Here is an 18,519-nt window from a genome sequence, read left to right on the forward strand (position 1 = left end):
CATTAGATTTTACAATAAGAATTGTTGTATGGTTGGTACACAATGAAATTTAACCTAAGCTGCAATTCAGTTGCTGGCAATGTACTGCATATTTTTGTACAACTAACAAACACTAAATATGCCTGTGACAAGAAGGGCCTGATGCACATAATGGTATATAAATTTCTCTTTGCAGAATTCAAACTTTTTTCTATGATTTGGACCACTGTATAGCTATCTTGGTTCATGTATGGGTTTCACACCTGTTACTACCACTGAAAGAAGGTTGAAGCCACAAAAACATAGAAAACATGGAACATCACTTTAAAAGATGCAGAAACAGTGGTAAAAAAGTGTTTTCTACAACACTGCTGCTTGTTCCGGGAAGCTAAAAGATGGTATTCTTTGTACAACAAACCTTTTGTTGGTGCCATGTACGAAAATAAAACATACACTTGCACAGCACCTTACCTGCTGTTTAAAAAAAACTCAAAATTGTGCTACATTTTGGTTAGTTTCTCTGTTCACTACAGGAGAATCCATACATTCTAAGCATTTTTCTGTATCACCAGCATGTGGGAATCAGTGGATAGAACTTTAGCCTTGAAAGCTTTGGTGTTAAAGGTTATGGAGGCCTGAGCTCGAACTGCACCAAACATCAAAAAAGTGGATTGTCACTAGGCCAGGAAAAGCCTTAGAAGCTAAGGAGATAAAGTGCATCCATTCCTTTTGGTCAGGCATGATTATGGCACTATTCCTTGTTCTAGATAGAGTGGTCTGGGGTGGGTCTTAGGTGCATTCAGGATTGTTCTCAGAGGTTATGCTCAAGTTCTTTGAGGATTTTCAGTTGCTGTACAGTATTCAACCTACTCAGTGGTAGCATTATCATCAACTGTCCCACAGTTTGAGGTCTGTTTTAGGGCCTACAGCATGTGATTTGACCTCACCCCCCTTATTTTATATAAACAATGGTTGTGTCAGATCTATTCCGAAGATCCATTGAGTGCTTTGGTGGAGGCTGTTACAGTGTCCTCACGCTGTGATAAATCTCACTCACACATAAACATTTTTTTAGGTTGATTTGTAATAAAGGAGAGGAAATCAATTGGTATTGCTATATTTAGAAGTGATCCTGGAACAGTGTGCACCAAAGCAATCAAAGGATCTCCACAGTAAAGCCAACATGGTAATTTTGTGTTTATAATGAGTAATAGGCCCAGGTTCTAAGGAATACAAGGTTATCCCATCTATTACTACTCATCCTTTTTGTGTGTATACTTGGGGATGTTTTAGATGGGTTGTCTTGAACCTGTATAGCACTGTTAATGTGCATTTATTCTCCAGCACTACTGCTCTCTTGTTGATGTGGCAAGATCTGCTCTTGCAGGCATTGATGGTGGAAAACTGAGCCTCAGTATGGAGTCCTCATGGGAAGTGGTTGTGGGGAAGTCACTTAAAGCTATTTTTTAACTCTGAGGTCACAGAATGGTGAATAAATCAATGAAAAGGCTGTGGAGAGTTCACATGAGTCCAGGTTGGTATTGCTGCACAGTCCTATCGCACACACATCATTTTGTGTTTCATTCTTTCATTTTCAAAACTTTATTCAAATACAACATGTATTCATAAAAGTATCATACAAATAGCAATACTGTACAATCAATAACCTCAAAAAATGAAATCACAAGACAAATTAAAATAGCATGCAACGGTCAATTGCTATATAGGTGTAAAACTACTAACACCCTTAATCTGTGTGCATAGAGCAAAGGGCACGTGCTGCAGCTATCAAGAAGACCCCGATGTGAGTAGTTACCTCATCATCAGTCAGCTCAACTAAAGTATTATAAGCTACCCTAAAAATTGTAATCTCACAACTCTTGACAAGGGGTATCAGTAAAAGCCTAGTATACATAGTGTTGGACCTGGCTTTTTGACAGGGTCATCCCCAAACCTTTTGCCTCCTTCCTCCTATTTTTTCTGACCAGTTGTTGTTGGCTTTTGACCTCTGGGCACTTTACCACTGCTAACCAGTGCTAAAGTGCATATGCTCTCTGTGTAAACTGTACTATTGATTGGTTTATCCATGATTGGCTATTTAATGTACTTATAAGTCCCTAGTAGAGTGCACTATATGTGCCTAGGGCCTGTAGATTAAATGCTACTAGTGGGCCTGCAGCACTGATTGTGCCACCCACTTCAGTAGCCCCTTAACCTTGTCTCAGGCCTGCCATTGCAAGGCCTGTATGTGCAGTTTCACTGCCACTTCGACTTGGCATTTAAAAGTACTTGCCAAGCCTAGAACTCCCCTTTTTCTACATATAAGTCACCCTTAATGTGTGCCCTAGGTAACCCCTAGAGCAGGGTGCTGTGTGGGTAAAAGGCAGGACATGTACCTGTGTAGTTTACATGTCCTGGTAGTGTAAAACTCCTAAATTCGTTTTTACACTACTGCGAGGCCTGCTCCCTTCATAGGCTAACATTGGGGGTGCCCTCATACATTGTTGAAGTGGCAGCTGCTGATCTGAAAGGAGCAGGAAGGTCATATTTAGTATGGCCAGAATGGTAATACAAAATCCTGCTGACTGGTGAAGTCGGATTTAATAATACTATTCTAGAAATACCACTTTTAGAAAGTGAGTATTTCTTAGCACTTAAATCTTTCTATGCCTTTCAATCCACGTCTGGCTAGGTTTAGTTGACAGCTCCTTGTGCTTTCACTCAGACACACCCCAAACACAGGGTACTCAGCCTCACTTGCATACATCTGCATTTTGAATGGGTCGTCCTGGGCTGGGAGGGTGGAGGGCCTGCCGTCACAAGGGACTGCCACACCCCCTACTGGGACCCTGGCAGACAGGATTGCACTGAAAGGAGACCTGGTGCATTTCTTAGCCACTCTTTGAAGTCACCCCCACTTCAAAGGCACAATTTAGTATAAAACAGGGCCTCTGCCCTACCTCATCAGACACTTGCTGGAGAAGAAACCTGAACCAGAAACTACATCCTGCCAAGAAGAACTGCCTGGCTGCTCAAAGGACTCACCTGTCTGCTTTCTACAAAGGACTGCTGCCTTGCTGTTGGCCTGCTGCCTTGCTGAACTCTTGTCTGGCTGTGAAAGTGCTCTCCAAGGGCTTGGATAGAGCTTGCCTCCTGTTCCCTGAAGTCTCAGGACCAAAAAGACTTCTCTTTTTCATTTGGACTCTTCGTGCAGCAAAGATTTCGACTCACAGCTTGCTCCGCGGCGAGAAAATTGCCGCACACCGGCGCTGATCGACGCAACATCTTCAGGAACTTTGACGCACGGCCTCGCAAGGACAACGCCGCCCGACTTCCAGAGGGGAAATCAACACGACGCCTGCCGAGAAAACGAAACTTCGACGCACAGCCTCGCGGAACGACGCGCAGCCGGAAAACAAGCCGAAGAATCCACGCACAGACCCCGGGACATCTGGTAATCCCGTGACCCACAGAAAGAGACTGTCTGAGCCCTGGAAAACGACGCACGACTTCCCCACGTGAAAAATAACGACGCAAGTCTGTGTGTGCTGGGGAGAAATCGACGCATACACCATTTTTTCACGTATCTCTTCTTCTGCGGCCCTTTGCGGAGATTTTCCACTCCAAACCAGGTACTTTGTGCTTGAAAGAGAATTTGTAAAGACTTAAGACACTTTATATGACTTTTTAGTGATATCTTTACAAATTCATATTGCATCTTTGATCGTTTTGACCTGCAAATACCCAGATAAATATTATATATTTTTCTAAACACTGGGTGGTGTATTTTTATGGTGCTATATTATGGTATTGTATGATTTATTGCACAAATGCTTTACACATTGCCTTCTAAGTTAAGCCTGACTGCTCGTGCCAAGCTACCAGAGGGTGGGCACAGGCTAATTTTGGATTGTGTGTGACTTACCCTGACTAGAGTGAGGGTTCTTGCTTGGACAGAGGGTAACCTGACTGCCAACCAAAAACCCAATTTCTAACACAAAGAATAACATTTACAGAAAAACTTAAAATGCAACATTGCTTGCTCAGACCTCCCGTCACACAGGCAAGGTATACGATCAAGACTGACAATATAACCCAGGGGAAAGCTTAACATATATTTCATCATCCCTGCCCTAAAGCGGAATAGCAGGCTCCGCCCCCAACGACCCATCACTCTTTTCATGTACCCTACTCTCTTCTTCGACAATAGGGAGTCACTGTATGTAGCCACTTTGGGCTTTTCCCTCTCTGAGGTCAGCCTCCCAGTATCCCTCAGAAAGGAAGCCTCGGATGCTTAAAAACATCATTAAAGCCCGGCTTGTGCAAACTTGCAGCCACATAAAATAACCAGAGACTCTTCATACCCTTATTACAACTGAGAAAATTCTTTATGATATCCCTTGGGAGACTTGCATTTTTATTCTTCCAAACTGTAAGCCATAACAAGGGCAGGTGAGTGGCAATATAATCCACCAAAAAAGCGAATGCCCAATTCTCTACGGCAGCTCACATTAGGGGAGGAGATGGGGGCAACCACCACCCTCCTACAAAACCTATTCTCCTTCAGTTGAATCGCAGCACATTTCTGCAATATGCAGTGCCCAGCTGGCTGTAGTTGCAAAAAACACCCCTAAATAAGGGAAAGTGCTAGTGAATTTCAAGGTATTGGAACCAAATATCATAGTTGGCAAATGTTGTTTTTTTAAACTACAGGCCATAATATAGGACTTGTTAAAATTACTTAATAGGTCTAGAGCTCCCATGATATAGACAAACCTATTAACTAGAAGGTGGAGAGCTTTGGGAGTACAAGGCATCAAAACAGCATCATCTGCACATAGCAACAGAGAACCAGTGGCAGTTGGAACATCAAGGGTTATATATATTTTTTTAAAAGGATAAAGATTGTTTCTCTATAAAATAAATAAAAGCAGGGCAAGAACACATACTTGCCTCATGGCGCAGTGAACCACTATATCATTTGCGACCTCACAATTCTTATTAAATCTAACCTGGACTTAATTTCCATATGCAAGTAGGCCAAAAAGTGGACCAAGGTTTCATCCAGCACACAGATTAAAAGATTTGGCCACAGCTTATAACGGTTAACACAATTGATCGCTGAGGTCAAAGCGATAAAAGCCAGGAACAAAGGAGAGCATTTGGCAATTGTATACTTCCCAATCATCAAAGAAAAGTTTAAGGGAAAGAAGGAAAATGTTCCATTTTTCCATTAAAGAACATTTTCCTTCTTTCCCTGTCCATCCTGTGGCTTTTCTTTGAGCTGGTCTCTAGTTTGTTTTATTACATGGGCTATAAGAAGGACAGACGTAGCCCAATCACCTAGTTCTCCCCTTTTTTTGTGTCTATTTTTAGACAGACAAAACTCTACCAGATTAAAATTCTCCCATACTATACTCCCCTATTATATCCCTAAAATGTTGCCAAGGGTCCAGCACCCTTCAAGCAGGGCGCAAAACATCAGTAGATGGATGGACTGTAGTGATAGCACTCCCCTGTCTAAGGTTGGGTCAGGAGATAATATGAAAGCTGCTTCTATTGGGTTGTGATCCCCAAAAGTGGAGGGAACAACCTTACCATACAACAACTAGTCTTCCAAATTCTCTGATATAGAGATATAATCAATTATCGAAGAGCATCTGCAGGCTCTAACAGTTGATAACAAGGGCGTGTCTAACAGGGTCACCTCCATCACAATAATAAATTCACAAGCTGCCAGATAACCAAACAGCTCCGCCCCTGAGGATCTATGACTCCCAATGACACCATAGGGTCATTAACTGTTTCTGCGAGACCCCCAAAGGGCTTAGTATAATTGCCTACTTTAGCATTCAAATCACCCGTACAACAATAGCCTGCCAACTTCCCCTTAGTTCCAACCCTATTTTGCAAGGACAAATAAAGTCAGATAGGCTCTGAAATTTAGAATTCAAAGAATTACTAAAATCTTCATTATAGAAATTAACTAAATACAGTGTTACACCTCCCTTAAATTCAACGGCCTGAAAACTCTAATTTTTTGTTTCAATAGCTTTTACGCCCCCCGGGGTGGCTGGAATACTAAAGCATTGAAACCCATCAACTGATAAATCAGGGTTCCCCAGGTTTACTGAACCAAGATTACGTCATAACATCTTATAAAAGATACCCAATCTGGTTCTAAGATCGTAGAGTGGAGACCATCTACATTCCAGCTCAATACTACAAATATTGTATCACTAAACCCATAGGATTTTTAGGAACAATAGTATTGTGATCTAATGAACCTACGTTTAAAGCTGGAGTGTCTGGTGTGCTGTGTATCAGCAACCGCACAACCCAACAGTCAATCTTGGTCATCTATGCTATTCAAAAGGAGAGGACCTATAGTGAAAATGGAGTTGCGGGAAGGACAGTTGAGTGCTGCTGCTACCCCTGTGCTTTAATACCATGTCAGGCATTTAAAAGGACCCAAGGGGGAGAGCACTGATCCCGCTTTCTTTGGGACTAAGTTCTTCCTGCCACTGTAGCACTTCTTAGGACTGGAGGGGTTCCTGAAGTTTATTACAATGCAATGCCCTGCAATAACTTTTTTGGAACACCCCACCCACCCCACTCTCTGGGCCATTAGTAACTCAATATTATTCAAACTGAAATGCTTATGTTTAACAATCCAGTCAACGCACTTGTTACAAAGTTCCTGACAGGTTGCTGTTTGAGTAGCCTTAAGAGGAGGAACCCCTGCCAATACCACAACATATGGGCAGGAAGCAGGCGGTAAGTCCAAACAATGTCTGATTGGTTGCAGCCCCTATCCGGGATTACCTTGCTTAATGGGGCAAATACATATTCCCCTTTTAATAGTCCCAACCAGTCTCCTATGTGCACCAGCTACTGTTGTGGAAGTGCATCCAATGAGGTTATTGGGGGAGAGGCTTCGGGTTGCACAGCAACAAATCCAGAAATGTAAATGACCTGACACTATTGTCAGGTGCAATCTTTTTAGCCTCCATTAGAAACATTTTAGCATATGAGTCAGCTACGCTGTTTTCAATACGCCTCCATTGGTTCCGTATTTGAGACAGTTTCTCCTCCAAAATTGCACTAAACCTCTTATAAAGGGAGTCCAAATCAGCCATGATCTCAACCAAGGATACTTCAAGCTCAGTCTGCATCGCCTGGGTGTTATATTGCTCAAAGCCCCATGAGGATAGCTGACTTTGATGCTTTGCACAAAGGTTATTACTCCCAGTGAGGTCTCTCCGTAGGGGCTTCATATGCTTCACAGAGGGTTCTGTTCCTGGGCAACTTCTGACTGGATTTACCACCAATTGAGCATCACCTAAGCATTACTCTCTACATCTGAAACAACATCCAGAGCCTGAGGCTATGAGCAATCCGATGACTCAGCAATATGAGAACTTTCTGTAGCATCTCTTTTTGACATAGCCTTAGAGGAAGACTCATTATCAAGACCCTGTCCCAATGACATCCTCCATTCTGTCAAGATAATCTCCTTTGAAATAATCCCCATTGTTCGCTCCAACATATTGTCAATGGAAGTAGTTGGATATGAAGAAACTGATGCCACATCAGGGCCCCCCCCACCATACGTTTGCCCATGACAATCCTCCTAGTAGAGCAGGAATTATAAGACGCTGAATGTAAGTGAACTTAACAGGTGACAAAGAACGGGCCCAAGCCAGCCACGTTCAGCCACGGATGGGTGCAGATGGCCCCGCTTTTGCCCGGGCATGTCCCATGCTGCTGGATACAGTGAAGTCTTTTACAGTACCTCTTGGTGCAAAGCAAGTGTGTGGTCGATGGCGGCCCTTGACGCTAAGGCACCTGGTACTGATAGTCTTGTCAGACCCCACCAAGCTGCACAAACGGACAGCGTTTCACATGCTGCGGGACATAATTTTGGGTTTATCATTGGTAAAGATTAATCACAGATGATCTATTTCTTCCTTGAAAGGTGGTCTGGTGCTGAACGATCTGTGGGAGTAACGTTGGGGAACATCTATATAACAAGGTGTCAATGTAAATGCACTGTTGCTGGCTGTGAAATGAAGTTTGTTTTATGTGTTTTCAGGTTAATCTGGGCACGCTGTGTGTATGTGTGAGGTTGGAAGGGTCACCAGCAGGTCTACAACATTAATTGCCAGGGCTGTTTCTTCAAAGATTATGTACCTTACTTGTTTATATGGTGAGGATCTGTTCCTTTTTATCTGAGATGCTGATCTTCCTTTGAGGTTGGTTGGAAGGTGCGGAATTGGGATTCACTGGGTGGCTGTACAAGTCACCATACAGATAATGCTGTGTGGTTGGGTATTATATGGGTAGCTTCCATTTGTTTGTTTGTGATTAGGAGACTTAGATGTTCATTACGAGTCTTGTGCTCCTAGGGTCGGCAGACTCGCAGTGGCGGTCCAGCATCCGCATTATGACCGTGGTGAACGCGCCATGGTCCAACCGCCTGCACTGCCACGTTTCTGCTGGTCAACGGCCTGGCGGTGCCGGTGGTCCTAATTCACCAGGGCAGCGATGCTAGCAGCGTTGCCCTGGGGATTATGACCCCATGCCTGCCAGCTTTTGCGTGGCAGTTCCACCGCCATGCAAAGGCTGACGAACACAGGGTTCCGGGGGACCCATGGGGCCACTTGGCATGGGCAGTGCAGGGGCCTCATGGGCAGCCCCATCACACTTTTCACTGACTGATTACAGGCAGTGAAAAGCGCGACAGTGCTGTCGCACCCAACGCACAGCAATATTGCCATCAGTTCGATTACGAGCTGGTGTCAATGTTGTGAGTAGTTTCCTGCTGGGCCAGTGGGAAACTCATTATAGGGCCAGCAGAAGGAAGACAGCACAGGTGGTCTTCCGAACACGAGAGTTTAGCGGCCGGCCTTTGCTTTCCACCAAACCCCGAATGAGGGCCTTAATCTTTTTTTCTAGCATCAAACAACTGTCTTCATTGATGGATGTACTATGGTAACTTTGCGTTGCACTGAAACGTTCTCCTTGGTGTGCACTATTATATTGCCCCGAATGCTCACACAAATGAAGATATAAATAAACAATGAATCATTTAACCAAATTTAGGAATGTATAAGAGTTCAAAAAGAAATTCAGTTGTGTTGGAAATCTTGGTTGAATAACACAGATTTCCAATAGCATCTAAGTGCACAAATATTTCCCATGCAGTACTATAATGAGGTGTAAAATTCCACTTGCACAAAATGAAAAATAGCATTACAACATTTAACATTTTGTGTTCCTCTATGAGCAAAATATGTTACCTCTACATAGAAACTTTTTGACCTTGCCCTCCAGTATTTTTTGTGGTGTTCCATGCTCAATCCAAATGCGAACAATGCATTAACCACTATCCCTGGTAGAAGTGAACCGCCATAAATTTGCAGTGTGCAGAAGGTTCCTGCAAAACACTGAAGGTAGTTTCCCCAAACTTATGAGTCAGCAAATTGTCCCCACCTTTTGCTCATGGACCCATCTACCTCAAACTCTCCAACAACCTTGGATTTCTTTTAATCTAGAAGGTGCTATAATTGATAAAAACAATTGTTCCATTTATTACTGTTTCAAATATATTATTTAAGATACAGGCCCAAATATATCGTTTAACATATAGGTCCAATGTGACTTAATTTGGTAAAGGCAATAAAATGGTAAATGTGATCTAACTGAAAAAGAATTTGGAACATACCTCCCAAGTGGATGCAATTTATTTCCTCTTGAGTCCACTGTTTACACCTGAAGACCTGGATATTTGAAATAGAAAGTTACAAAATGTATGGAGGTCAGATATGGGTGGGTGAGAGTTTACAAAATCTAAACCTAAGCTTCCACAACATCAAAAATATCAGTTCACAGAGGGTTTACCTCAAAAGGCAGTTTAGGAGCTATGAAACAGCAAACATAAGGCAAAAGAAGCAACATGCTCATTTCTTTAGTGCTTTTAATCAATCATCCTTGAGAAGCATACTTCTCTTGGTGCTTACCTTTTAGATAGAACTATCAAAGCTGTTTCTGAGAGTAGACGTTTGTTTCCACACTTCTCCTACCTTTCCCAGGGTGCAACAAAACTCCTATATGTTTGTGAGTGCAGTCAAACCTACCACTCTATGAAAGCTCCATGCATTTTTATGGGCTCCTATCTCCCTGCCTGCCTGAGCCACTGAGCCGGTGATCATTTGCGCAGTGAGTAAACAGGAGAACCAACGGGTGAAGGGAACGGGCCCGAACACAGCTCAGTGCATCGAGCAGCACCTGCAGACTGGCAAGCTCAGAGCCCTTCCTTTCCCAGCCCCCCTACTCTGATAGGTCCAGGAGCTCTCCTGGTGGCATAGTTGTTGGGGAGACAAGGCAGCTTTCACAGGATACTATTTCATGGGGATGTGTTCAAGACAACAGGGCTTTCAGAAGGATAGCAACATGCTCATCCAAAGTGCAATGTAGGGAACAATTATCTGTTCATAGAATTTAAGATACTCTGACTTCATGGTCCCCTTTAACTACATTGGTGATGCCAAACATGTTGCTTATTCTGTGCGTGTCTGTGTCAGACCGTGGCTGGGGTGTCCCCTTTCTTTTTTTTTTTTCGGATTTTGTCCACCACCAACTATAAATGTTGGAAAAGTAATACGGCACCAAGTGAACTCAAGCATTCCCTTTGCAAATCTCTACAATTACTTTTTTAACTTCTGCAGTACAGGGGGTTAGGAAGGATATTACCTTGATTGAAGAACTCAGATTATCTGACCCTGCAGAGAGTTTAATCACATGTGTTGCTGATATCATACCTAACCGGCGGTCAATATCTTCTAATTTGGTTACTAACATGTGTCACCTCTAACTTAATATTTACTGCAGCAGAAGTACATTCATCCAACATTGAGATTTTCTCTGATATTTTTCCTCTGGCAAAAATGGAAAAAATGGCTCCTCTGAAAAGGACACATTGAGAAGGAAACAGGGTCTGACCGTATCTGTTGTGTTCCCTTGAGGCCTTCAACAAAGGATAAGTGATGGGGCCATTCAAGGGACTACAAAGCTCAGAAGCCCTTGCAGTCAGCAGGGGGAGGAGCCAAGTATTGTGCTATAAAGCGCACAAAGGAATACCGCAGTGCAGGACGCGCACACTGAGTGGGGGCCAGCCAAGGGACCACAAAGCCCAGAAGCCCTTGCAGTCGGCAGGGGGAGGAGCCAATCATCACGCTATAAAGCAACAAAGGAATACCGCAGAGCAGGATGCGCACGGACGTGCCTGGGAAAAACCCGGGGAAAAGACAGGCCCCTCCAAGCCTGTCGGAGGCTGGGCTGTGCCACCCCTCTAACATCGGCCGACATAATGAAAAGGTAACATGGAGTTTACAACCTTATCCTAATATAATTCTGTCCCAGTTCTCACCTTTAAATATGTGTAGAAACATATTTTGGTAACCCTGACAGTACCCACATAGATATTGCAGATATACGACACTAGTGCATACTGAGGGTACAGTTTACATACATTACATTGACAATCCATTAGGAACCCTATCGGAAGAATCCTGGGAGCTAGTGGACTTTCTAGGCACCCCAGCTACAATCCAAGCTTTCCCGAAGGACGGGTAAGAGAAAATACCCAAACTCAAAATCCCCCCCCCAAAGGCCACACATATATGTTACAATATATTTCAGGTGCCATGGGGGGGTTCTTTACCGGCCCCCTTAATGCAGAATGGACTTATTAATCTTGACCCAGACCCCGCAGAGGTGGAAACTGAGAGACTGAGTAGTTATAATGATAACAATGGGTGTATTCAAGTTATTACAGATGCAATCACAGCCTCGGATGATTCACCCCCTCCACCTAAACGTATAAGGAAACCCCGGACATACCTGGAGGGTACGGATTCAAACAAGAGGAAAGTACAGCTAGAAATGAAGAAATGAAGGAAGAAGTAGATAAACCATCAGTCAGACGGCCCCTAAATAAAACAAGCCCAAATAAGACTTCAAAAAAACCCAGTGGAAAGCACATTAAAACACCTAATAAATATTCATGAAATTATTAAAGCCCTGGAAACTACAGTTAAGATGTCATTGGAATCCTTATCAGGTCGCCTAAGTCAGGTTGAGAGCAGCATTGCAACCAGCTCAGACTTTTTAAAAACCCTGATGGCAGGGGGAGCCAGTACAGTCGTACAAACTGTTGGCACACTCCAGACAAAGACAGCTACCATAGGTGATGCACAACACCCATCAATATCTAGTCCTAACAGATTATCACAGGTAGAGGTGCATATTAAAGAGGATTGTCCCTGTACGGTGCAACAGCATACCCCTACAAATACGAGATTGAGCAATGTAGTAATTTTGGCCAACGTCCCTGCTCTGGTCAATCAGAAACAGGAATCATGGACTGCCTTGAGGAATTAGGGCCATATGTACGAAAGCTTTTTCCCATAGACACAGAATGGGTAAAATCCTTTGGTACATCTGCCCTAAATCCCTTAATTGGATTGGAACTAGAATGGAACCTGGCATGGTTGGGCCCCTCTTTGAAGACATAAAGATGATGAGGAGAGTTAAATGGATAGGTAGCAGCCAGAAATTGCTGTAAGGTGTGTGTGGTTCTCTCCTTTAAATTCCCAGGTTTAGTAGAAAGAATCATCTGAAAGGTTGGCGCAGGGCAAGTATCCCGCATGAAATTTCGTTACTCCCCATAGGATATTTTTACCAAACAAACAAAGGGTTAGTTTCCTCTAGATCTTGGACACACCATACAGGGGAAATAACTAAGACCAGCATTATTATACCCACCCATAAAAGATTTCAAGTTCTGTCATCCCTAGAAGATTTGGATTGACTGGGTATTGATAACTTAGGGGCGTGCAAAAATGAAGTACCTGAGATAAATATATATGAGAGGTGTAACAGGAAACTCACAGAGGGGGAAGAGGACAAACAGGAACAGAACTTAGTAAAAACAGAATTAGGTTTGTTATGGGGCAGAACTACGTAGTAAGATCACCAATAGAAAGTGGGTGGACTTTTTAGGAGACTTCTCCTTTCTGTGTCTCCAGGATACTTGGCACCTGGAACCTAATAATATTAATGGATACAGAACATATCACACAGCAGACATCCCCTCAAAACACTGGGAGGCCAAAGAGGGGCCTATGTACATACATCTGAAATAAGCTACCAAATGATCGCCTGTAATATAGGAAGGTCAGTCCACCTAGTGATCATGAATTTTTATAATAATGTCTCTTTGCCTGCGGCCGCCAGTATTATACCCCGATTGGGAGATAATTTACAGAAAGCTTGCCCAAACACTAAGAGAGAGAGTCTTAAACTATGGGGTGGTGATTTTAACACTTCTTTATGTAAGGAATCATCAGAAAAGGTTTGTGGTCTAAATGAAGAAGGTTTTTGGACTCAAGCCTATTTTCAACATAATCATCATGGTATTGCCATGAACTAAATAATATATAGACTTGATTTGTCTTTTATAAACGAGACATGCACCAATAGCTCGCAATTTAAACCTACCTTTAATGGTAGAGGTGCTGTACTGTGATAGACTTCATATTAATGTCCAATAACTTCACCCATAGTTTGCGCAGTCACCAAACACATGGTATAGCAATTAGTGACCATTACCCCCAAAGTATATAGCTTTCATTATTTATAGGCAAACAACGTCAGAAGGAAACTCTGGAAAAGATTAACAACACTGAATTATCCTCACATAATGGGTATACATTAAGATGGGCTCATTTAGAACCACAAGGTCTTTTGAAACTGTTAATTAGCGTGCACATCACAGATTTTAGGGTATGCCTTGAAAATGACGTAGACCCACTGAAATGCATTAGCGCCTATATTTCAATTGCCCAGAGTGTGAAAAGGAGTCTTAATAACACTAGGTGGAGGCTAGGGCAGTCCAAAAACAATGGTTGGTTTGACTCGGCATGTACAAAGGCACCCAAAAGGTTTAAGAAGGCCCTAAGTAAACAACTCAGGTGTAAGAACGAGGTTTGTATATATATCTAGACAAGAATATGAGATCACAGTCAAAAAAAGGAAAGAACGCCTGAAAGAAGAATCCTAGGAATTACTCCAGGATTCCTGATAACATTGCCTTCTGGAAGGTAATTAACTCCCCATGGTTAGGGGAAAGGGAAGCTCCCAAATTGATATAACGGAGGGAGAGTAGATTGACTATTTTTCTGATATATATAGCCTCAAACTGGAACTGGATTTGCAGGAGCCTGTAGTTGGTGTAACCAACCATAGAGATAATCCCCCCAGTATTACACCTCCATTCAGCTTAGAGGAAGTTGTAGGGACCATTAAGGCAAGTAAAGGTGTGAAAGCCCCAGGCCCCAACGGCGTTCCAGCAGATCTGTACAAGGCTAATATTTAATTATGGGCCTCTATACTGACCCATGTTCCGAGGGCCTGTTGCACCTTGGGCAGAGTCTATCATCGTTCCCATATTTAAAACGGGCGATCGCCGTAATCCAGCGTGTTATATGCCCATTTCACTCCTTGACTCATTAGCTAAAATAGCTGGACAGATCATTTTGAATAGACTACAGGAATGGGTGGAAACAAATAACATCCTGAACTACAATATGGCTTCCACCCAGGGATTGGAACAGTGGAAAATGGATTAAATTTGAGTATTATAATTGGCAAATATACTAGGATCAAAGAAAGTAACTTATACCTGGCCTTTGTAGACCTGCCTCAGCCTTTGATTGTGTAGTTCTTGATACACTATGGTCTATTTTGGAAGATTTGGGGGTAGATCAGACAATAATTGATTTTATAAGGGAGATGTATACCGGATGCAAAGGTGAGATATGGGGTAAGTGGGGAATGCACTAGATCTTTTAGCATACAGAGAGGGGTCCGTCAAGGTTGCGTACTAGCACCTTTCTTATTCTCTCTATGTATAAATAAGGTAGAGGCGGAACTAGTAAGTAAATGTAAAGACCTCCCACAAATCGGTCATCGGCCGATTCTGGCCCTTCTGTATGCAAATTATGCCGTTCTTATGGCACAGACCCCACTAGCCCTTCAGAGACTTTTAACAGCTTTTGTCAGTTACATGCTACATCTGGGCCTTAGAGTCAATTGTTCAAAAACTTAAGTTATGAAATGTCTTCCATCCTGATTCATATTATGCAAGCCCCTGATTTCTCCTGTTGCAGCGTCCGCAAGCTCAATCAGCTCCTCAATTATTGAGGCGTTTAGGCTGGCTGATGTCTGAGCCAGTAACACAGCTGGCATAGGGTTGGTCTTGCTCTATTTGCAAGGACCTCATGGATGAATCCAAAACCGGCTCCGTGGTGACTGGAGCGGCCCATGTGACTTGGTTGTCTTTGGATTTATTGAATTTGATGGATTCTGCCACTGCGGCTACTCCAATCCTCACCCTTGTGAAGTAATTGTGATGCTTGTTTGGCTAGCATTTGTTGCCATTCCTCTGGCCTCGCACTCGCTTCCGTCCCTCGCATCCGCCGCTCCACGGCGGGTGGGAGAACTTTCTCCTTCCTGGCGGCCAAGACCTGGAACTCCCTCCCCACCAGCCTCAGGACCACCCAGGACCACTCCGCTTCCGGAGACTCCTAAAAACCTTGCTTTTCGAGCAGCAGTAACCCCCTCTTCCCCCTAGCGCCTTGAGACCCGCACGGGTGAGTAGCGCACTTTATAAATGTTAATGATTTGATTTGATTTGATTCGCTTCAAACCCATTTTATGTTCTTTATGATACCTTCGGGCCCTAGAACCTTCCTCCGAGATCAACTCATTAACATTTCCGTCCCCGCTCTTCAGATCTCTGGGCTCCGTACGTTCTATAGGCTCAGTGGCCATTATCAGAGAGCTCATGGGGCTTGCAGGACTTGCACCCCTTGAGAGGCTCATATGTTACCAACCCTCCGGCGAGCCACCTTCGTCTTCATCTTCCTTCCTAACTCTTGTCTTAAACATGTTGGATTTGCCAAAACACCTTGGGCCCTTGTGCCCTATTGAGGTTTGCTGTGCAACAACGAGCTGACCTCTCATCTTGCATGCCAAACAAATTCTGTGTGCCAACTTCCAGTTACCCCCAAAGACTTTAAGGGCCCTTTGCTCCTTCCAACTCTTCTGTTTTACCTGCAACCTTTGTGACCTTTGCATCTCAGGTTTCACCCTCAGGCAGTTTTTTGGATTACTTCAAAGTTTTTGTAATGTTATATGAGGGTTTTGTGTCGTTTTACTGAATTTTATAAACTTGAAGGTTTCAGGGTATTGGCTTTACGCTGGTCTTGGACTTTCTCTTTGTTGCGCTCGTAGAATGAATGAGCATATAATCTTTTACCGTTATAACTCGGCCACCAGTTTAAAGTTCAGGATTCACCTTGTGTGCTGCCGCTGACTGAGAGCAGCTTTGCACCTAAATGAGCGCCGCCACACCCCCTGCCACTTGCCGCACTGGTCTGCTCCGCTTTGCGCGGGGGGCACTAGCACGCCAATTCCCAACGTCAGTTCTACTCCCCAGTTATGCCAGTTCCAGGTTTTCCAGCTTCTAGACCTTTTCAGCTCCTGGCACAGTCAATGCAGTCTGTGTCAATGCCAAATGCTGTATGTTGCAGTATGTTGCAAAGCTCTCCTGAATGCAAAACTATTACAGCAGAGACATCTGTGAGGCCACACAGTTGAATTTGGCTGGAAAAGTAGTAGGTTTGGGGTAGGTTGGGGTAGGATAGGAGTGCAAACAGTAGAAATCCGTGTCAGTCAGCCACCCCTGTGTAGCCCAACATTTTCAGCGTCTCTGTGTTTTGGTATTTTGAGCGCAGTTCAAGCTGCTTGATCCCTTAGCTCAAGCTAGAGGGAGCTCGAGGGAGTTTGAGCAATTGGGCAATTAGACAAGTTTAAGCAATCTTAGATTGTTTTAGGCTTCTAGGCTTGTGGGCTGCATGGCCGCTGTGAAGTGGCCTGATATAGATGGTCACACCACCACCCAGGTGGTGTAACAGCAATAGGTGAGGCCGGGGTGAGGCGGGTATGCATCTGGTTTAGCAAGATCAAGCGTGCAACAAGCAGCTGGCTGGAAACTCACCAACACCGATACCGGTGCCTCGCTCTTTCTTCTCGCCTCAATCCTGCCTCGGTGCGTGGCTGCTGTGACCTCCGCAATCGCCACTAGTCGGGTCTCAGGGGGATGGTGGGGACAGTCAAACTCTGCATGTGCCAACCTCACTCAGGCCACACTTAAGCCCGCCCTCAGGCAGGCTCCACTATACACCATGGCTCGCTGAGCTCCTCCGGGCACCACCGCTGAGCTCTTCCGTGTCAGCACACCTCACGTCTCACTCAGAGTGGAAAGCATTTAGTCTGTCGAAAGGAGCTTCTCTACTTGCAATTTCAAAGCAAAAATGTTCGCTGCTGTTTCTCACTGTTCTCTACTGCAAACTCTCGTCCTTCTCTCTGAACAAACCCAATTATCTTTCATGTTTCATGGGCCAGAATGTATACACAATCGTACGACTTTAGGGACCTTCTGGCACTCAGAGTGAAACAATGCCAGCAAAACATCTGAGGAGATTACGTGAAAATGTAAATTTTCTTACAACGCCAATTCTACTATAGTGACATTATGTGAAAGCCCTTGGAGAAAAATGGGAGGCAGTCAGAATGATCTCTTGTGGGCCAATAGGCTGATGCTAGTTTAGGGGGTAACTATGGTAATGTTGTATGGTATAGTGGTACTAGTGATGTTTTCATCTAAGTGCTTTACTAGCTAAACTGTTGTCATTGTGGTCACATTTATGATAATAAATGTTTATTCTAAGTGTTATGGAAACTCTAATCCGTTCATTCATTTATCATATTTATTCTATATACTGTCTTTTTTTATGAATTGTTATGTATTAAAAATAAAGTAAGAGTAAAACAAAAGTGAGTGATGTGCTACAAAATTTGGACTACACTGCAGGAAGTATATATCTGCCTCACATATTGATGCTTTGCCAAAGGTGGGTTTACAATTTTTAAAATAATGGATTTTAAAGGCACTTTCATGCAAATTCTGTTTCTCCATGCTGAAATGGTTGTCTCTCCATTGCTTAACACTAATCTAAGAGAGATGATCCCATTGAAGTATTTCTTGTGTGTTTTGGGCCATTGACTAGACCGATGTTTCAAGTAGTTCATGCTACATCATTCTTGCAATGGTAAGAACAGAATCGACTTATATGTCAGAGCCTCCTCAACTTCATCTCACAGTTTATTTTAAATTCACTGGAAGCAAGAGTTTACCTGTCCTTCTGACATCTATGCTTTCTCCTTCTGCAGTCCCTATTGCTCTTGTTATCTGCCTCCTGTTTGGCCTTCTATAGTCTTCTGTTACTGATCTTATTACCTGCTCCTTATGTTGGTGTTGCAGCATTGTAATGATTCTATGAGGGAGGGAAGGTTACACCTCACCTGTGATACTGTACTTCTTCTGTGGAACAAACTTGCACTGCTAATGTC

The 18,519-nt window shown here is 43.5% G+C and overlaps 1 protein-coding gene across 5 annotated transcripts in view; it reads right to left on the reverse strand.

Annotated features, from left to right (window-relative positions):
- EVC2 (EvC ciliary complex subunit 2) overlaps positions 1–18,519 on the reverse strand; it is a 306,369-nt gene that overhangs the window by 284,126 nt on the left and 3,724 nt on the right. Inside the window, exon 2 of one of the 5 annotated variants that reach the window (XM_069202996.1) lies at positions 9,707–9,761. The exons of the other annotated variants lie outside the window; for them this stretch is intronic. Coding sequence (XP_069059097.1) covers positions 9,707–9,761 — 55 coding nt within the window. The remainder of the gene's footprint in view (positions 1–9,706; positions 9,762–18,519) is intronic. 5 annotated transcript variants of the gene reach the window in all.

This window comes from Pleurodeles waltl, chromosome 1_2 (assembly GCF_031143425.1).
Source record: "Pleurodeles waltl isolate 20211129_DDA chromosome 1_2, aPleWal1.hap1.20221129, whole genome shotgun sequence".
NCBI lineage: Eukaryota > Metazoa > Chordata > Amphibia > Caudata > Salamandridae > Pleurodeles > Pleurodeles waltl.